The sequence below is a fragment of the Cryptomeria japonica genome, chromosome 4 (assembly GCF_030272615.1).
Source record: "Cryptomeria japonica chromosome 4, Sugi_1.0, whole genome shotgun sequence".
Taxonomy (NCBI): Eukaryota; Viridiplantae; Streptophyta; class Pinopsida; order Cupressales; family Cupressaceae; genus Cryptomeria; species Cryptomeria japonica.
Window position 1 is genome coordinate 154,824,231 of NC_081408.1, and position 19,704 is coordinate 154,843,934.

At 37.3% G+C, this 19,704-nt stretch overlaps 1 protein-coding gene across 1 annotated transcript; it reads left to right on the forward strand.

Annotated features, from left to right (window-relative positions):
- Positions 1-1,311: 1,311 nt before the first annotated feature.
- Positions 1,312-2,800, forward strand: LOC131040821 (putative UPF0481 protein At3g02645). The gene is made up of 2 exons (XM_057973777.2): positions 1,312-1,754; positions 1,840-2,800. Exons 1-2 carry the CDS (start codon positions 1,312-1,314, stop codon positions 2,798-2,800), a joined length of 1,404 nt encoding a protein of 467 aa, XP_057829760.2.
- The last annotated feature ends 16,904 nt before the right edge of the window (positions 2,801-19,704 follow it).

Below are 19,704 nucleotides of genomic sequence, written 5' to 3' on the forward strand. Positions count from 1 at the left end.
TGTTGCCTATCTATGCAAGGCTTCTACATATATTTAATATAATCTCATTTTTTATACAATATAATATATTTAACAATTCACTAGTGGAAGTATATTATTGTGCTTTCAAATTCCTAGAATACTCAAACAAATGTGAGATCATGATGACTTGTAGACCATCAACATCATCTATATCCATCCTACAAAGTAGATCATCACTAGATGTACTCCTCACTATCATAATTGAAATGATTAAATTTACGCTTATGAATATAAAACATTAGTGTATCTAATAAGAATATATGAGAACTAATCAATTCTCAATCAGGAACAAAATAACTCTCCATAGATGACACATCATTATTCTTCTATAAATGGACCTTGAGAATAGAAAAGGATGGAGGAATTTGTAATAACAAAATATTCATATCTATTATTATTTAAAATATATCCAGATGAATATTAGACAAACAACAAGTGCTAGGAGAAATCAAGATAATAGGACAAATTAGGGTAAGGGTGGGATAAAAGATAAACTAGTATATATATGCCCAAACCCTACTTAAAAAATTTAAGAATATATGGATATCAAACCCTAGGTAAGGTTGAAAATATGTTGAAAGGGAGAATAATACTAGATCAAAAAAGTTAAATTGGAAACCTTAGAGGTATGTTGCAATGTGTAGGGTTAAAATGGTCATTGAAATATGAAAGACAAAAACTTTATGTAACAATGAATATGGCTAGTTTAAGGAATGCATAGATAAACCAGAATTTAACAAAGGTAAATAAAATATACTTGATGATAGAAATGGCTAATAATTATGCTTTTGAAATGTGAAAAAAAATAAATAAAAAATAGATATATTTTGCTCAAACGCTAACAATGACTATAAAACTATTATATGTTTAAATCCAATCTATATTATGATTTAAACTATTTTGTGAACATGACCTATATAAATTCAAAACTATTTTCTTGATTTTTCTACAAAAGACATTAATTTATTGTAAATTTATTTACATATACAAAAGTTGATGATATTAATCACTGCCTTTATTATTAAATTATTTGCAAGGTGAACTAGCCTCTATAAAATTGATCAATATCAAATGCAGCAATCTTAGTTCATGAAAATGCAATTCTAACCAGAAAGCATCTTCGAGTGTTTTGCGTCGGATGGTACCTCCGCACTAAATGATTCTGAAGGTATGTGGTACCCTGTAATACTGAGAGTCATCTCTGTCTAAATAATGCGGTGGTGCCTATATCTAAACAAACTGCGCAAGTGAAACAGAGAGCCAGAAGTGCGTTGAAGATACTACACAAAGATGGAAGTTCCATTGTTGGAGAGAAAAACATCAAACGATGGGAGATTGTTGAATTCATGGCTAAAGGAAGTCCGCGACAGTTTAGGGCGTGAATCCATATTCCAGGGGAAGGAGGTGATTTATCCAGTTCCGTTGTGTTTGAAGAAGGACGAGACAAAGTTATTCTACCATCCTAAAGAGTTCTGCTTCGGTCCTCAACATTTCAGAGCGAAAGCTCTTGGATATAAATACGGAGAGGAAATCAAGGCAGAAGTTGTGCGCAAATTTAATGGGCTCTTGACCAAAGGCTTATTCTCGGTGGTGGCGAAGTTTAAGGAGCAAACGATGCAGGAAAGGATTGTGAAAAGTTATGCAATACTAGACAGAAGCTTGATTAACAACAATGAGGTCATTTCATGGCTGCTGGTACGAGATGCTTGCTTCGTCATAGAAGTTCTCTACAGGTTTTCTGTAGAAGAACCTAACCTGTAGAGAACCTCTTGAAGATGATAGAAAAGACAACCTGATGTGGCAACATATTCTTAACAGAGAAAATCACCACCCTTTGTTGAATGACATAGTAAAAGATATGTTCAAGTTGGAGAATCAGTTACCACTCTGGGTTTTAGAAGAAATCATGGTGTCACTGGGGTGGCCAATAGAAGGTAACTGGTTTGAGCCTGTACTGAAAAATTTATCTCCAGTTGAAGTAAAGCAGAGATCTCGAAGCCCGACATACAGTAAAAAGATTCATATCTTGCAGTTGCTTGGGGAATATATGGTCGACAACAGAGCAGGTCAATCAATTTCTACATCAAGCCAATATGATGAAACCGAACACAATCGGGAGGATGAGGAATCAGGTTCTCATGATTCTAAAGCAATCCAAGAAGATGGAAACCATCACAATCAAGAGGATGTGCAATCAGACCCATATGATAATCTCATAATCAATGGGCTACTGATTATGTTCTATGTATTTTTGTTTCTTATTTTGCTTCCAGTTATCATCCTATGGCTTCTATGGTTAGTCATCTGCTTTATGTGGGGTAAAGCAGAGAAGAATGAGCGTCACGTTCCAACTGTAGGGGAGCTGGACAAAATAGGAGTGAATTTGAAGGCATTGAAGAGCAAAGGAATCAGCCGCATAGAGTTCAAAAGCAAAAGTTCGACGCTTTACCTGCCTAAGTTCACAGTAGACGACAGGTCGGAGGTGATAGTCAGAAACCTTTTGGTGATGGAGACACACTGGGAAGATACAGAGAAAGTAATAACGAGGTACGTTGTGTTCATGAACGACCTTATTAGCACCAGCTTAGACGTGGCTCGGTTGAGAACGGAAGGCATCATCGTCAACAAACTAGGTAGCGACGATGACGTGGCTCGGATGTGGAATTCCGTTACCATTCCGGCCACCGGCATACCTAAGTATGACCAGATTGACACAGCTTGCACAAAAATAAATGCCTACCGTAGGAAATGGTGGAGGGTTCTGTGGTCTCAATTTTGAAGGGTCCACTATTCTAAGCCATGGTTAGTCCCCTCTCTTCTCGGAGGAATCTCCCTTCTCTTATTAACGACTGTACAAGTCTTTTGCTTGTTTTACAATTGTCAGGCGCCTTGATTTTTACTTGTATTAGTAGCATCTTTTGCTTGCTTTACGAGTGTCAGGAGCCTTGATTTTAATTTGTATTATAGCATAAAATCTGCACTACAAACATATCTAGTGTAGTCTTAGATTAGTATGCCTTCCCTTCTTTCAGAATAGGGTTGGTTTATGTTTGAATGGGTTAAGCGATACGCTTCCTGTGTTGCTTCTTGTTTTGGTGTAAGCTTTTTTATTATTGTTCTGTCCGTTTAGTTTGAAAGTATTATCTATTTCTGTAACTAGGTTTCGATTTATAAGTTCTGCCATAGCAGGCTTCCTGTATTGCTTCTTATTTTGGTGCAAGCTTTTATTATTGTTCTATCTGTCTCATTTGAAAGTGTTATCTATTTTTGTAACCAGGTTTTGAATTATTAGTTCATTCAATTTAATATTTTTTTTTTAAATTTAATCAATCAATATATAAAATTAAAAAAAATAAAGCAGAATTTTAGTTTGTATTTATTTTTTATTTAATAATTTTAAAAAACATCTTTTATCTTTTTTTATTAATTCATATAATGTAAAAGTCAAATTAACATGACAAGATTAGTGAAAAAAACACATCAAACAAAAAAGACAAAGACATAAATTCAAAAAGAACAAAAGAAAAGGGAAAAACTATTACAAAGAGAACAACAATGTGTACTATACAAATTCAATGAATGCATTTGATATAATATTTTTCTAAACTATTATTCTACTATTGTGGGCTCTACCATCCAAACTGTGAAAACCTTAGAAATGAAAGGACATAATGATTTAGGTATGTTAACAAAAATACATAATTAATAAAATGTATGAACATAGAAAAATATAGCAACATATTTATAGAAATGATTATTGTTGTTTGACATATTTATTTTAATGGTGATAATTATATTTATAAAGTGATTGGTTTATTTAAAACACATGAATGTTAACAAAATTGTTAATAGGAAAAATCTCATGGTTTTAGGTTTTCACCTTCTATTTTTTTTGTCCATTGACAAAGCTTCTAAAATATATAGTGACATTTTAACTCAATCAACAAATTATATAATTTTTGTAATTAATTTTTAATTTCAATTCAATTATGGGTAAAAATTTTAACCATTCAAAATTGATGGTAATAAATTTATAGTAATTTCTAATCTTAAACTAATATTCATTAACAACAATATTTATTTATAATCTAGTAAGACTTGTTTTCAAACATTAAAAACCAATCTTCTCAACTAAGCAATAAAAATTTTAGCCTTTCAAAATTGATGCTAAGGGTGAGGCACAAGATACAAGATATAGAACTAGGCTAATACAAGATAGACAAACCTTCTAGATAGCATTGGTAGCTCTTTATGACTAGGATGAACACGTGAAACTAGCACTATAGCGTGACGTGCTAACGTCCTATACAAACGGAAACATAGAATCATGCAGAGAAGGAATTGGTGGTCGTACAGATAAATGAAAGAAGTACAATAATATAAAAATACAAACAACTAGGAAATAAAGTGAAATAAGAGAAAAGGGAAGAAAATAGACAAACAATAGGTCCACGCTATGAAGCCTCCAGCCAGATAAATGTTCTCTAATGCAACCTGCACAAAAGCTAGAAAGGAAAAATGTTTGGGGCTGCTTGGGGACTTGCCTCAGTCAAATCCCTATTTTGATGTTTCCACCTCCATAGACAGACATATAGGTTGATAGATAAATAAAATAAATGTAAGATAAGGTAAATGATAAATGATAAACTATTTAATGGATAACGGATGTGATGAATCCCAAGATACTCAAAGATAGGATAAATAGATAGATATTGCCATATAGGCTTGACAAAAGTCAATTTAGATGCAAAAAAATTACTGTGAGAGCTTTAGAGTGCTTTAAAAAATGAAAGACTGTTGTAGCAAGTGCATGAGAATAAGAGAAAGTTGTAAGAGCCAAGAGAATTAGTGAGATAGTGCTAGAGAGCCATCTACAGAGACCAGGAGAGTGTAAGAGAGTCTAAGAGAGAGAGCTAGAGAAAAAAAATTGGTTTAAAAATAGAGAAGAGGAGGGAAAAATATGGTTGGCGAGCCATTTGAAAGATTAGGGGCTATTTCTATGGACATGTGTTGGTGACAAGTGGAAATACATTCTTTTAACCAACATTTGAATGTTGATATTTTACAAGATGAATGCTTGGTGCACAGACGTTTGTGCGACATGCTAGTGTCCAAATGAATCATGCTAAAAAAACAAAAGGAGACAAGGGAGACATATGGCTAACAAGATTGATGCGACAAGGGAGCTACTAGAAAGGGGTGTCTCGAGAATCCTAAGAGGGAAAGGGATGATGCAAGTGCTAAAGTGAGCCTATTCAGGTGCTAGGAGAATAGATGCCAAAGTGGTTATGAAAAATGTAAGTCAAATTTCAAAGAGGTATGCAATATTTGACACTACATTTTGCCCCCACTTTAGCTGGCTTATAAATGAACATGAATATACATGCTAAAGAAAAAGTGATTAAAAATAAATAATATCATGATACCAAAAGGATAATATAGAGGAAGAAGATAAATCTCCAAGACAAGGAAGTATGCCCCCAAGCTGAAGACCTACAAAATAAATGCATTAGATAGACGAACCTGCACAAGATAACGAGGTTAGAGAAAAAGAAAATCCCAAGAAAAAAGGGTTAGAACATAATAAAGAAATAGATATCACACACACCAAAGCATAGAACAAAGAAAGTATGATCTTGAGTCAGTAAAGTAAAAGAGACCTCGATGTAAAAGGTTATCGTAGTACCATGCATCATTTCCAAAATAACAAGGAACAACAAATAGAGATTATAAAACAAAGAGAAGAATGCAAGGATTGATTACTTTAAGGAAGAGTGCACCCAAAAGTCAAAGAATAAAATGAATGTCAAATAGATAGTACATGACCCAAACACTAGCTTGATCTATCACTAGCGTTCATACAAATGATGATAAAAAAGGTTGATCTAGAAAGTTGTGTTATGCCAAATGATCAAGATAAGTACCACCAACCTTGCTTAGATAGAAGACCACTAATGAAAGATAAGTAGCACCAACCTTTCTCTGAAGGAAGGCCACTACCAAAAGATAAGTAGCACCAACCTTTCTTTGAAGGAAGGCCACTACCAAAAGATAAGTAGCATCGACCTCACTCAAAAGGAAGACCACTACTGATAAGGATAAAAAGATAGATGGTAGGTAGAACCAACCTCATTGAGGAAAACCACTACTATTAAGATAGATTTTTCTAAGAGCCAGAGAGGGTGAGAAGTAGATGGAAAGATACCATAGTAGGTGAGAGATAGATATTCAACATTACAGATGAAGGAGAGACATGATAAGAATGAACAACATGTTGAAATATGAAAGAGAGATATATATAGATATACCTCTATGTCACTTTCTATGCAAAGAAGAATACGAAAGATCAATGACACTCAATTGATGAAGTTTTTAAATCTTGTCATTCAAGGCCTTACATTCACTAGTGGAATGGCCAAGCACTTGATGGTATGCACAAAAATAATCATTTAGTAAACTTATTATGTGTTAGAGGAGGAAAAGTAATCAAGTGATCTTTGAGAAGCCACAACAAGAAAAATTATTTCTTAGACAAAGAATGAGGAGAAGGAAGTAATCCCTTCTCTTGTGGAGAAGATCTTGACCACTCACAAGAAGGAGATGAAAATATAATAGGTGATGTAGGAAGAGATGAAGATGGGTCGGTCTTGTAACCTAAACCCTTCGTAAACAAACATGATTTTGGCTCCAAAGGAACCTCAACACCTTGACCTACGCACCAAAGACTATTTACATTATATCCATACTTAGAGGCGATATTAAATCCTAGATCATAACGTGATTTCATCTCTTCAATAGAGGGAGAATCACCATTAGTGGTATAGTTAATAGTATTCACATGATCCTGTAATGCAGAAGAATAATAATCTTTGGTAGTGGGTGTGAAAGATGTTTTTGCATGTTTAAGGTGGACAGGGTCGACCTTGTATTCACAAAAATGAGAATCAGTCAAATCTAGGGAACCCCAATCATCACCTAAACATGCATTCTCTTTAGATGAAAGAAGAGTTCAACAAAAGATGTCTTATTAGGAGTAAACTTAGATATTTGTGTTTTCAAGAGATTTGCCTTAGGAAGATCTACTATGGGAGAATCTTGTTTCTCAAGTGATTCCTTGTTTGGGACTTCTTCACCCTTCCAACTTTCCTTTTTAGGGGACACGACGGAGGCAAAAGTTGTCACTGTGGAGGGTAATGTTGGAACGTAATTTTTAAATGAAGGCATAACTAAAATCTTAACCAGTGTTGCTACTTGACATAGGTGCACAACATCAAGATCAACCTTGATCGTAACCACTTAATTATTTGCCACGAACTTCACTGAACCATGGTACGTAGACAAAATAGCTCCTAAAGCATGAAGCCATGGTCTACCCAAGAGCAGATTATAAGATATAGGACCTGCCATTACATGTACTAGAGTCACAATAGTGATAGGCCCAACCTTCAAAGGCAAGATAACCATTCCCAAAATACTTTTTCACTGTTATCGAACCATAAATAAATAAAGAAGATGCTGCTAGGGAATTCGGATCAACCTTAATCTTAACTAATAAATCCACACTACATAAATTAAGTGTGGAACCTGTATCAATAAGAGTTCATCTAATTCCAAAGTCGTTAACATGAACGATTATCACTAATGGATCAGCTAAGTTCCTCACTTTCAGAGGTAGAAGTTCATGGGCATAGAATGTAATATTCAGTGAGTTCGCGTGAATATGATCCATCAATGCATTTGCATCTATCATCCTATCAGAACAAGGAAATAAGATATTTTACAAAGCTTCCTATAGAATACCTTGATAAACCAAAGAAGTACAAATAAAATTCCATAGTGAGATCTTTAGAGGAGTAACATGAAGCTTCTCAATAAGATCATAATTACTAGGTTGCTTAGCTATAGGCGGAGGTGCTTGAGGAAGACTTGGTGGAGGAAATAGTATAGATGATCAAGATGTTTCTTATTTCTTCAAGTATTATAAGTATGAGCTACCATTCAATAAGAAGGAGCCTTAGACTATGTATATCTCATAAAAAGATCTGGTGAGTCATTTTCAAAAGGAACACCATGAATAGATTTTACCTTCTTTGGAGAAGGACTAGCTACAGTCACATGAATGATTGGTCTCTTAGGCCATTTAGGGGAGAAAAAGACATAAATGACATTCACAAACTCATTATTATATGTAGAATATTTATATGAAGGAATTTGTTGAACATCGCCCTTTAGAAAATTAAATATGAGTTAGGAGTCATCATTCACTACTGCATCATCTCTAGAAGAGAGTGCACTAAAATGAAGAGATGGTAGAGTAACATTAAGAAAGGATTCAATGATTTCATCCTCTTGTAACAAAATATCCTCTAAAACAAAAGATGTATTAGGAGGGGGATCAAAGGTATAGAAAAAACTATCTGCTACTACCTCACTTAAAATAGTACTAAGGGTGAGCCAAGGTATATGAGATATAGAACTAAGCTAATACAAGACAAACGGGCCTTCTAGATAGTTTTGGTATCTCTCTATGATCAAGACAAACATGTAGAACTTGGACTCCAGTGTGACGTGCTAACATCCTATATGGAAAAAAATAGAGAACCATACATAGAAGGGACCAACAGTATTACAAATAAATGAATTAAGTATGATAATATAAAATTCTAGACAACTACGAAATAAAGTGAAATTAGAGAAAAGGGAAGAAAATAGATGAAAAATAGGTTCCTGCTATGAAGCCTCTAGCCAGATAAATCTTCTCTAATGCAACCTGCACACAAGCCAAAAAGGAAAAATGTTTGGGGCTGCTTGGGAGCTTGCCCTAGTCAAATCCTTGTTTTGGTGTCTCCACCTCCATAGACATCCATATTGAGAAATAGATAAATAAAATAAATGAAAGATAAGATAAATGATAAATGATAAACGATTTTATGGATAATGGATGTGATGAATCCCAAAATTCTCAAAGATAGGATAAATAGATAGATATTACCAAATAGGCGTAACAAAATCCCATTTAGATGCAAATAAATTCTTGTGAGAGATTTAGAGAATTGTAACAAATGAAATATGTTGTAGAAAGTGCATGAGAATATGAACAAGCTGTAAGAACGAAGATAATCAAAGAGGTAATGCTAGAGAGCTAGAGAGAGACCAAGAGAGTGTAAGAGAGTCTAAGAGAGAGAGCTAGAGAAAAAAGATTGGTTTACAAAGAGAGAAGAGGAGGGAAAGAGAGGGATGGTGAACCATTTGAAAGATTCAGGGTCATTTCCACTGACATGTGTTGGTGATAAGTGTAAAGGTACGCTCAAATCCAATATTTGAATATTGAGGTTTCATAAGAATAATGTGTAGTGCACAGACATCCACACAGTGCACTAGTGTCCTAATTAATCACGCTAAAAAATAGAAAGAGACAAGGGAGACACATGACTAACAAGACTGGCGCCATGAGGGAGATACTAGAAAGGGGGATCCTAAGCATCTTGAGAGGGAAAAGGTTGATGCAAGGACTGAAGTGAGCCTACTCAGGTGCTAGGGTAATGGACACCAAAGTGGTTTCGAAAAATATATGTGAAATTACAAAGGGGTATGCAATTTTCGGCAATACATCAAGTATAGAAGGTAGTTTCCCCTCCTTGTACTAGACTAAAATATATTACATTCTCATATGATAAATTTCCTTCTTTAAAGATTGAAAATAAAAATTATCCCCTCATTGTCACACCTTGCATTTATGAGCATAAGATAAGAATAACTTATTTGATAATGTTTCAAGCCTTAAGAATGAACTCCAAAACAAGGATTTTAATTGGAGACTAAAATATCATTAAATGGAATTCATATATAAGAATGAACTCCACACAATCAACTCAAGGAATTCCACTAGTGAATTCCTTGAGTTGGAGACTAAAATTTAACAACTTATTATAACTAGTATCATTCAGATACAAGGTGTCCATGAGTTTTTCCATCATTTTATTCCTTCTTATTAACATATATCACCCATTATGTTGCTCCTTGCTATATGACATTAGTTTCTTACCTATTCAAGACATATTTTTGTTCATGGTGGTATAATTTTATGTGTAATTTCATACTTGCGTAGGAGAATAATAATTTATTTATTCTTGTCTCTACATTGGGGGAAAGAATAGTTTTAAATCTTTCTAAAGGATTCACTTTTCTTTTGTTGAGTTGCATCTTTAATGACTACATTTCCATTCTTGTATAGAATTATTTTTTCTGTATAAGGATTTTATCCTTGCTTGGAGGTTTTTATCATTGATTAGGATAATTAGGACCTCCCCCTTGCTTGAAAGTGTATGTATCTTATGAATGATCTCTCCTTAGTATAGACAGTGTAAAATCCTTCACTAGGAATCCCCTTTCCTAGGAATTGGTAAGGTGTGTATTCTTAGTCTCCTTTCTCTTATTGTTGAAGTTTCCATCTGTTTTAGATATCTCCTCTTGGAGATAAAATATTTCCTCCTCTATCTTTGATAGTCATGCATACCTCAAACTTATCCCTTTAAATTTTTAAGATATATATTTTACAATTATATCTTCCTTGCTTCAAGAAATGAAGCCTCTAAAAGGATCTTTCTTCCTTGCTTGGAATGCCCTCATTTTTTCTCAAAGGATATCACCTTGGTGGTGAAGGTGTTTATCCTTGATGTGTTCTCTTTCTAACTTAAGATATCAACATAGGACTATGTTGACATCTTAAGGGGGCACATATATGCATCCTCCTTGTTGCTTATGTTGGTGTTACTACAACACTCATTAAGTTGGATTTTTGGATTTCCTTATAAAGATTGATCTTTGTTTGGTAAAATTTTTGAATCCCCTTACAAAAAATAAGCTTTTCTTGGTCATTGGTGGCCAAGAATCTTGGGTCTTCCTTTAGGGCTCCGCTTCCAACCTTGTTGGTGTGTGTGGGGGAGTTTCTATTCGGGTTGATGGTGGGATTTCCTCTATCATCGATCTATCTTTGGTGGGTGCCGTTGTGGTCTTTATTTTGCCCCTATTTTCCCTACTTGCATTGGATGATGCGTTGTGGAGTCTGTGTTCGCACCTTTGATCCTTTCCGAGCATGGTCCAGTTTTTGTCTTTGCTTCATTGTCCAAAGGGGTTGACTGTTGTCCTCCTCCCTTATCCTTCTTGGCATTGTGGAGTGAAGGGGAGATTTGGGATCTAGGTGGAGCTTATTGCGGTTGTATCTTCTATTGATATAGGGTTTCACCTATTCTTTGGGCAGTTTTGAAGGTTTTGTGGTTGTCTTATTTTGGCCTTTCCCTATCCTTCTTCCTTTCAGAGGGGTGTGTGAAATTTTTTCAAGCTCAGACTAGGTTCTCTCTTCAGTGATCTATCTGAGAGATTTTTTGGACAACCCTCTTCCTTCTTCCCCATTGTTTAGGTTTTTCGGTGACCATATTCAGGCCTTGTTGCATGTTGTGCTACTGTAGGTGATGCCTTCCTAAATGGCACAAGGTTAGTCAATGATCAAAGAACACAAAACACAAAACATTAGTGTTAATCAATCGAAAACTAATCTAAAAAGGCATATCAAAAGAGAGACTACAAGCATGCAAGCATATTTAACTATCAAAGCAAACATGATGAGGCATCTCCAAATACCTCCTAACATACTCCTAGTTCCTTCTCCCTTGTTCCTCTCCTCTCCAAGTTCCAAAATAGTGTAGCTCTCAGCAGCTTTTTGCACTATGGATGCTTATGGAGGATTGAGATTTGTAGTATAGCTCCAAATATGAAATGAAAAACTAATATTATGCTAAAATGATTGATTTTATCAAAAAAAAAAAGATATTAGATAATTATGCTAAAATGCTCTCTAAAATGTCTATAGCTTAGATGCATACAAGTTTTCAGGATCTGGATTATGAAGGAATGGGCTCTATTTATAGGAAAAATGGAGCAATGGATGGCCAGGATTGAAAGGTTTAATCAAGGGTCAAGCTTGAAAGTTGGGGATCCATGTGCTCAATTGACACCAATGAAATGGTGACAAATGTCAACATAGGGTTGGGTTGAAAGAAGAGGTTGGAGGCATTAAAGGCCTGAGAAGACCTCACGGTTATCTAAAGGCTAAGGGTCAAGCCTAAATTAAGATTATCCACTGGATTAAGAGTTAATCCAAGGATAAACCTTTGTGCAAATGATTAAGAGATAATCATGGTCAAAGCATTAAAGGCTTGATGAGACCTTTGGGTTGGGTAGAGGTTGACTCAAAAAAAATGTTTTAACCATGTGGGAGGGTTGAATTAACCATTAATGGTTATTGGAGACTTTGGGGATTAAGTGGTTGAAGGTTGGAAGCCTTCAATGGTTTTCAAAGACTTTAAGGATTTTGGTGGTTGAAGGTTGAAAGCCTTTAATAGTTATCAAAGACTTTTAGGCTTTGAGAAGTGACTCCATTTGGCTTAGGAATGTGACAAAGTTTAGAAGATGGTTTAGGCTAATTAGAAGGGTTTAAAAGAATCTAGAAGGGGATCAGATTTTTGCAAGTGGATTTGGTGGGTGAGGGAAAATAGGATTTTATTAAAAATAAAATTCATTTATTTCAATAAATGTGTGCAAGTTGCATTTGTAGGAAAATGCAAGTGGGGTGGGGATAATGATTTAAATAAATATTTTATTTAATTTATTTAAAAGAGGAAAAGGGGATTTAATTAAATAAATTGATTTTATTTATTTAATTGATTGGAATTTGATTTTAATGAATTAATTAAAATAAATTGAATAATTTATTTAATTAATAGAAGAATGTTTGGAGATGAATTAATTAAATATTAATTTAATTAGCTGATGGCTAGTGGATTTTTAATCAAATAAATAGCAAATATTTATTTAATTAAGCTGGACAGATTTGTGTGACTACATTTGCCCCTCTTTGAAACGGTGCAGTTTATCGCATCGTTTCAAAGAAAGAAAAATAGGTGTGAAGAAATGCCTCATAAAATATAAATTTAATGGGTGGTATGCCCCCTCGAGAGATGGGCCGAAAATTTTGAAAAATCGGGCGATCTCGCGAAAAAGAATGAAAATTGGCAGGGTTGTAGAGGAGAAGAAGTTAGGTATACGGGTGAAAAATAGAAGAAAACGGGGGAAACATGGAGAGATGGGGGGCTCGGGAAGTTCACGGGGACCACGGCGATGAGCGGGGCGAAGTTACGGTGACGGCGGGGGGTATAAATGGGGTGAAAGGGGTGAAAATAGGATCAGTTGTGACCGCGACCAGTTGAAAACGAGAGCTCTGACAGTGACATTTGGAAGAGCAAGGAGGAGCGACTATGCTAATTCCGATCACCGAGCATAGATTCGAGTGAGTTTGACGATTCTAGTGGCCAGACGACTACGGACCAGCAGTACGCAAATTCGAAAACTTACTGTTCAGGCATTTTTGATAGGTTTTTAGCTGAGTCCAAGTCAAGTTGGAGCAAGAGTGCTGAAACTCTGGTTTTGGCGCTTTTGCTCCATAAACTAGCGCTATTGTGCCGAAATAGCGCTATTGTGCTCTTGTTTGAGCGCTTTTGCCATTCATTAGCGCTATTGTATGCAATTTTTAGCGCGTTTGACCAAGTAGCACTATTGTAGGGTTAATTGAGCGCTATTGATGTTAAATAGCGCTATTGTATAGCTGGTTTAGCGCTTTTGTTGTTGTAGCACTTTTGTGTGGCTTTTTGAGCGCTATTGTGGAAAACTAGCGCTTTTGTAGATAAAATAGTGCTTTTGCTTAGGATAAAGAGATGCCCCAGTGGTGGACAAAACAAATCTCCTGATGCCAATGATTGATGGATGGCGAGGTGAAGTGGGAGTTGTTTTGAACCATAGCAGTCCGATGAGACTTAGGTCATTTGTTAGGATAAATGCCTGTTGAAGTCTAGGTGGCCATGATTACTTACCTGTTGAGACCCGAAGATACTTGATCAAAGTATCTGATGATAGTCTAGGTTTAAACTTAAGAAAGTTTGAAACAAAACAATTGATGGTGATTTGATGAATGTCTATGTGCAGGAGGATCTGCGCATGTTGCAGTTATGCGAGCGCCATCCTGCGACACAGGGGTTGTGGGACCGATTAACGCAGGCAGAGATAGACTGTATTGCAGCTACTGGCCTCTACGAGGTGATGCACATGCCCGTGATTTGGATGAATCACGTCGTGATTACAGCATTGGCAGAGCGGTGGCACAGTGAGACGTGCACGTTTCATTTAGCCCAGGGAGAGATGACTATGACTTTGGAGGACGTGTGGCGTATCCTTCGGATTCCGATTCGGGGGGAGCTGGTTACATACGATAGATCCTGGGGGACCATTTCATGTCAGAGGATTTTTGACGAGGATGTATATATTGACGATGGCTTGATCGCATGGGAGGATATAGCGGCACTATATGAGCCCCTTCCAGTAGTTTTGTCAGGGATTGTGGGAGGACTTCTGTGTCCAGACAAGCGGTCACATGGATTAGCGGTGGGATGGGGATAGGTGATAGAGATGATGATGACCGAGGGGACCCAATTTGCATGGGGACCGTGCATGCTGGCGCACATGTATCAGGAGCTACACGAGGTAGTGTATCGAGGGAGGGGTTCTCTTGCAGTGGGCATGACGCTGCTACATGTGTGGGCATGGGAGCACCTACCAGTGACTCAACCAGTGAGTCTCAGATTCCGAGCCATGGACTAGCCATACATGTTTATGTATAGTGGTATGATGAGTCAGCCCCACTTGGGGAGGTTAGAGTGGTGGCGGCGGGCATTGGATGATTTAGATGCAGTGATATGGCGGCCATACTTGGAGTGTGAGCCATGGGATGATGATGTGGAGGCACTGTCGTATGTGTTTATGACCCGATTCCTCATTGGGAGGACCTCATATCATGTGGAGAGACAGGTGCCGGGATGAGTGATGAGGCAGTTCGGACGGCAGCAGGGACTGCCTAGCGGGTCAGGGGAGTATGCATGGGTGATTCGGGAGTGGTATGCATGGGGTCCAGTGCTACCATATGATCAAGCACTGGTAGAGTTTTGGACACTGCAGGCGAGGCCATGGGACCTACGACTGAGGGTCGTTGATGCAGGGGTGACAGCGGAGTATACACAGTACCGAGCGGCACACCCGATCCGATGGATATTAGACCCAACAGAGCCAATCCCATCTTTTGAGGATGAGAGAGGACGGGGACGAGGATGGAGAGCAGGAGGTCAAGGTGGAGGAGGAGGAGGAGAGGGAGGTGGCGAAGGAGGCGGAGGAGGTGGAGGTGGCAGAGGAGGTGGAGGTGGCGGAGGAGGTGGGTTGGGGATGCTGAGGTAGCGGAGAGGGAGAGGTGGACTACCTCTTAAGATATCACATGGACCTTTGATGTAGGGAGGAGTGCAGCTGAGTGGGAGGGGGATGGAGAGAGAGATCCCGATGGATACAGGTGCAGGGGAGGGTGGTGCAGGGGAGGGACCTACTGGAGGGGGTGATACAGGTGCGGTAGCCATGGACACGGGAGAGGGAGCTACTGGGGATCTGCGGGATCATATGATAGGTTATTTGCAGACCCGGATAGAGAGATTAGAGGAGGAGGTAGTAGCTAGGGATGTGCAGCTATTTGCATGTGAGTCAAAGCTGAGGGTAGTGCTACGGGAGAGAGATACTGCGGTGGAGAGATTGGCGGAGCTGCAGGAGAAAGTGCGGATTGGAGCACAGGGGCCTTCAGGGGAGGTGATGAGGGAGATGCGGCGAGCTCAGGCGGAGATAGAGTACTGGCGGGGGTTATATGAGCAGGTGGTACCGGTTAGCTAGCGAGCTCTCAACTATTCACAGATGTGGCAGGCCAGATCCGAGCGATCATAGAGGATGCAGAGCAGTGGGGGTGTGATGGGTCCTCTACGGCAGGAGAGATCAGGAGATGTAGGAGGGAGTGGGGGTTCGATGAGGCCTCCACGGAGAGATGGATCAGGTGGTGCAGGTACCAGTGGTGGAGTAGGTAGAGGTGGTGGTGGTACAGCATCTGGCCAGAGCGGCATTTGAGAGAGCTTTTTTGCATATATGTATTGTATCATTGCCTATTTATGGACTGTATCTTGGATGGCTCTTGGTAGCCGATTTTGTAGACTTCATTGTACTCTGATATATGAGATGATATATATGAGGAGATCCCATAGTTGTGATGATATGCATTTGATTATGTATGGATGTTTATGCATGATGATGATTTATTGCTTAGATGGATATGTGTGTATGTATGCATTTGATGAGATGTTTCCTATATGCATGTTTTGATGATGATTTATGATGTTGTATACTGACATATGAATGCAGGTTTGTATGTATATGATGTATTTGATTTGTGATGTAATGCTTTATGTATGTAATGCCATGATGATATATGCTTATGCTTTGATGTATGAACAGGATTTTGGTGTTTCCTATTGCGATGTAATGATGAGATAATGTTAATGCAATGGTTGAATGAATGATGTTATGTATGGATATGCATCTAAATGTGTTTAGATGAATGCAATATGGATAAACAAAATGTAAAGTGCACATGTTTATATGAGAATGTGTTTAAATGAATGCATACGGATAAACAAATGTAAAGTACAAATGTTTATATGATAATGTGTTTAAATGAATGCATTTGTATAATGGATAGATAATATGAACCATTGTTTTTTGGAAACAAATGGATTTTATGATTCTAAATGTTTTTAAATATGTTTAAGTAAAAAATGATGATATGATGATACTAGAACTGGTGATTTTAATAACTGCACCTTAATGCAATTTAAAAATGGATAATGAAATGTAATGGATCCTAAAATGTGCCTAAATAAGATACTAAATGAATGCACTTTTTCACTAATGAAAGGATGCAAAAATGATAAAGGATAATAAAATGGATAACTGACACTAAAGGAATGCATAGTAAATGGCTTAACTCAATCAAAGACAATTTAATCCCATGAATGGATCTAATTATTTATGATCAATGTAATGATGGAAATGATTTTTGATGAAAACTAAATGTCAAGAAGATGAGCTATAGTTGAAAAATGACATGAATGTTTTAATGTAAGATGCAACTTAAATGTTTAATGCAAGATGCAACTAAAAAATGTTTAATGCAAGATGCAACTAAAAATGTTTAATGCAAGATGCAACTAAAAATGTTTAATGCAAGATGCAACTAAATGTGAGGATGATATGATCATGAGGAATGGAAGGTTCGTAAGACTTTGCGTGATGCTTTGATGATGTATCAGAGTACTCGGTCATGATTGTATCCAAGACCAGCTTTATTGGTCACTTTTGCATGTAAATCCTACATATGAATGAATGAATGGATGGGTGATATGCAACGGAATGCAAGATATAAATAGATGAGATGAAATGACGATCCATAGTGCTCTATTTTCATCATTGAGCTTTAAAATGTTGGAAGATAATACAAGCATCTTGACATAATGATTCAAGATGACCTGAGTATTTCTTTCATGAAGTTTAATATAGCAAGTTAATACAAACAACTTGATATAAGGGTCAAGTCGACCAGAGTATTGCTTGCGGAACAGACAAGGATTATCTCCTTTCATGCATGACTTGGATCGTCCTCCTTGATCTTAGGCTGATCAGATCCTGAGACAAGTGTATACCGTACTAAGAAATAAAACCTTTATCCAATTTGGAGGAAGAGGAACCAAAGGATGAGCATTGTACCTAAAACCAAACAGTATATATACATAAAGAATAAAGAATAAGGATCCTTGGTAATGGTTCATGTCCATATGGTCGAGATATAAGCTGTAGTCAGCAAGCCGTAGTGAGCTATGACTGCATTTTTGCCTATGATCATGTAGCTTGGTGAACTTCCCACATAGACACCATTAGTACATGCCCCAGAACTTCATTGGAAATAATGTGCAAACGATACAACACAATGCTGAAAGATCCCGATATAGATAAACAAAGGATTGTACTCACAATTCAACCAAGTATTTGATAGCTTAACATAATTTTCTTGTCAAAGAAAATGTCATCTTGTCTTTGTTTTCGTAAGGAAGGATGCATCCTTATTTAAAGACAGTTTGGATTGTTGATGTTGATTGTGTGGTTTGATTGATAAATGGTCATTGTGTGAGTAGTTTGTCAATGTTTATTTTGGTATTTGCATGGATGGGTATGTACAAGGTGTTGCCATGTTTTTGTGTGATTTTTCAATGGTTTTGTCGATGTTTTTGGATTTTGAATTGTTTTGAATGTTTTTGGTATTTTTGCAAGATATTTTTGAATGTTTTTCGATTTTTGATGATTGTTTGAATGAAGAACTTAATGAACCATAAGACAATGTAGAATCCACTTCCATCAATAGGTTAAAAGCATTGCCCCCAGTTGTAGACATGACTATGAAAAAGCGGGATGCAAGATGTATGGAGTACTATCATAATCGCAGAGGAATAACAAGCCATGGTTGATGGATGGATGGATGTATGTATGAAGTAGATGTGATCACAATAAGTCTGAAAGACAATGGAGCCATAGCCTTTACGAGTGGCACCTATTTGCCAGGTTTTCACCATCGCACTTACCCAAGGTGCCACCGGAGTGGTTGTTCACCATTTGGATGCATGATTTTTCTTTACTTTTTTTGAATGTTTTTGTATTTTCTTCAGGACATTTTTCTGAATGTTTTTGATATTTTCTGGTATGTAGGGGAGCTTGAGGCTCTGTACACCTTAAGTATAAAACCATTTTAGGTGCATGCTATTGATTGGATCTGCAAGCGGTTCTCCTTCTAATGTAGCCAACTGATATGCCCCGGACCCGAACACAGCAGTGACAACATATGGGCCCAGCCAGTTTGATTCAAACTTGCCTTGATGTTCTCTGTTTGGTTGGTTGCGAGGATTCTCTTGAAGAACAAGATCACCTACCTCAAATGTACGAGATCTAGCTCGATGATTGTAGCTTCTGCTCATGCGTTGCTGATAGGCTTTGAGATGGTTGTATGCAGCTTGTCGCTTTTCATCAAGTAACTCCAAGTCCTGAAGACGGGATACTCTGTATGCTTCATCATCAATGAGATTGTGCAAGGAAACCCGTAAGGATGGTATCTCGACCTCAATAGGTAAGATAGCTTCTGCACCATAGACCAATGAATAAGGAGTTGCACCTGTAGGAGTCTGAATGCTAGTCCGATATGCCCATAATGCTGGATTCAGTTGAACATGCCAATCACAGCCAGCATCATTGACTGTCTTCTTTAGGATCCTCAATATGTTTTTATTGGATGCTTCGGCCTGACCATTGCCTTGTGGGTAATAGGGAGTGGAAAAGCGGTGTTGGATATGAAATTTCTCACAAAGTTCACGGACATCCTGATTTTTGAAAGGAAGACCGTTATTTGTGATGATGGACATGGGTACACCATACCTGCAGATTATGTAGTTGAGGATAAATGAGGCGATCTGCTTGCCGGTGACTTGGGTAAGTGGAACAGCTTCGATCCACTTTGTGAAATATTCGGTGGCGGTAATAATGAATTTATGGCCATTAGATGAAGATGGATGAATCTTACCCACAAGGTCAAGGCCCCATTGACAAAAGGGCCATGGTGTTGTGATTGGTTATAGTTCTTAAGCTAGTGCATGTATTAGGTCGCCATGAACC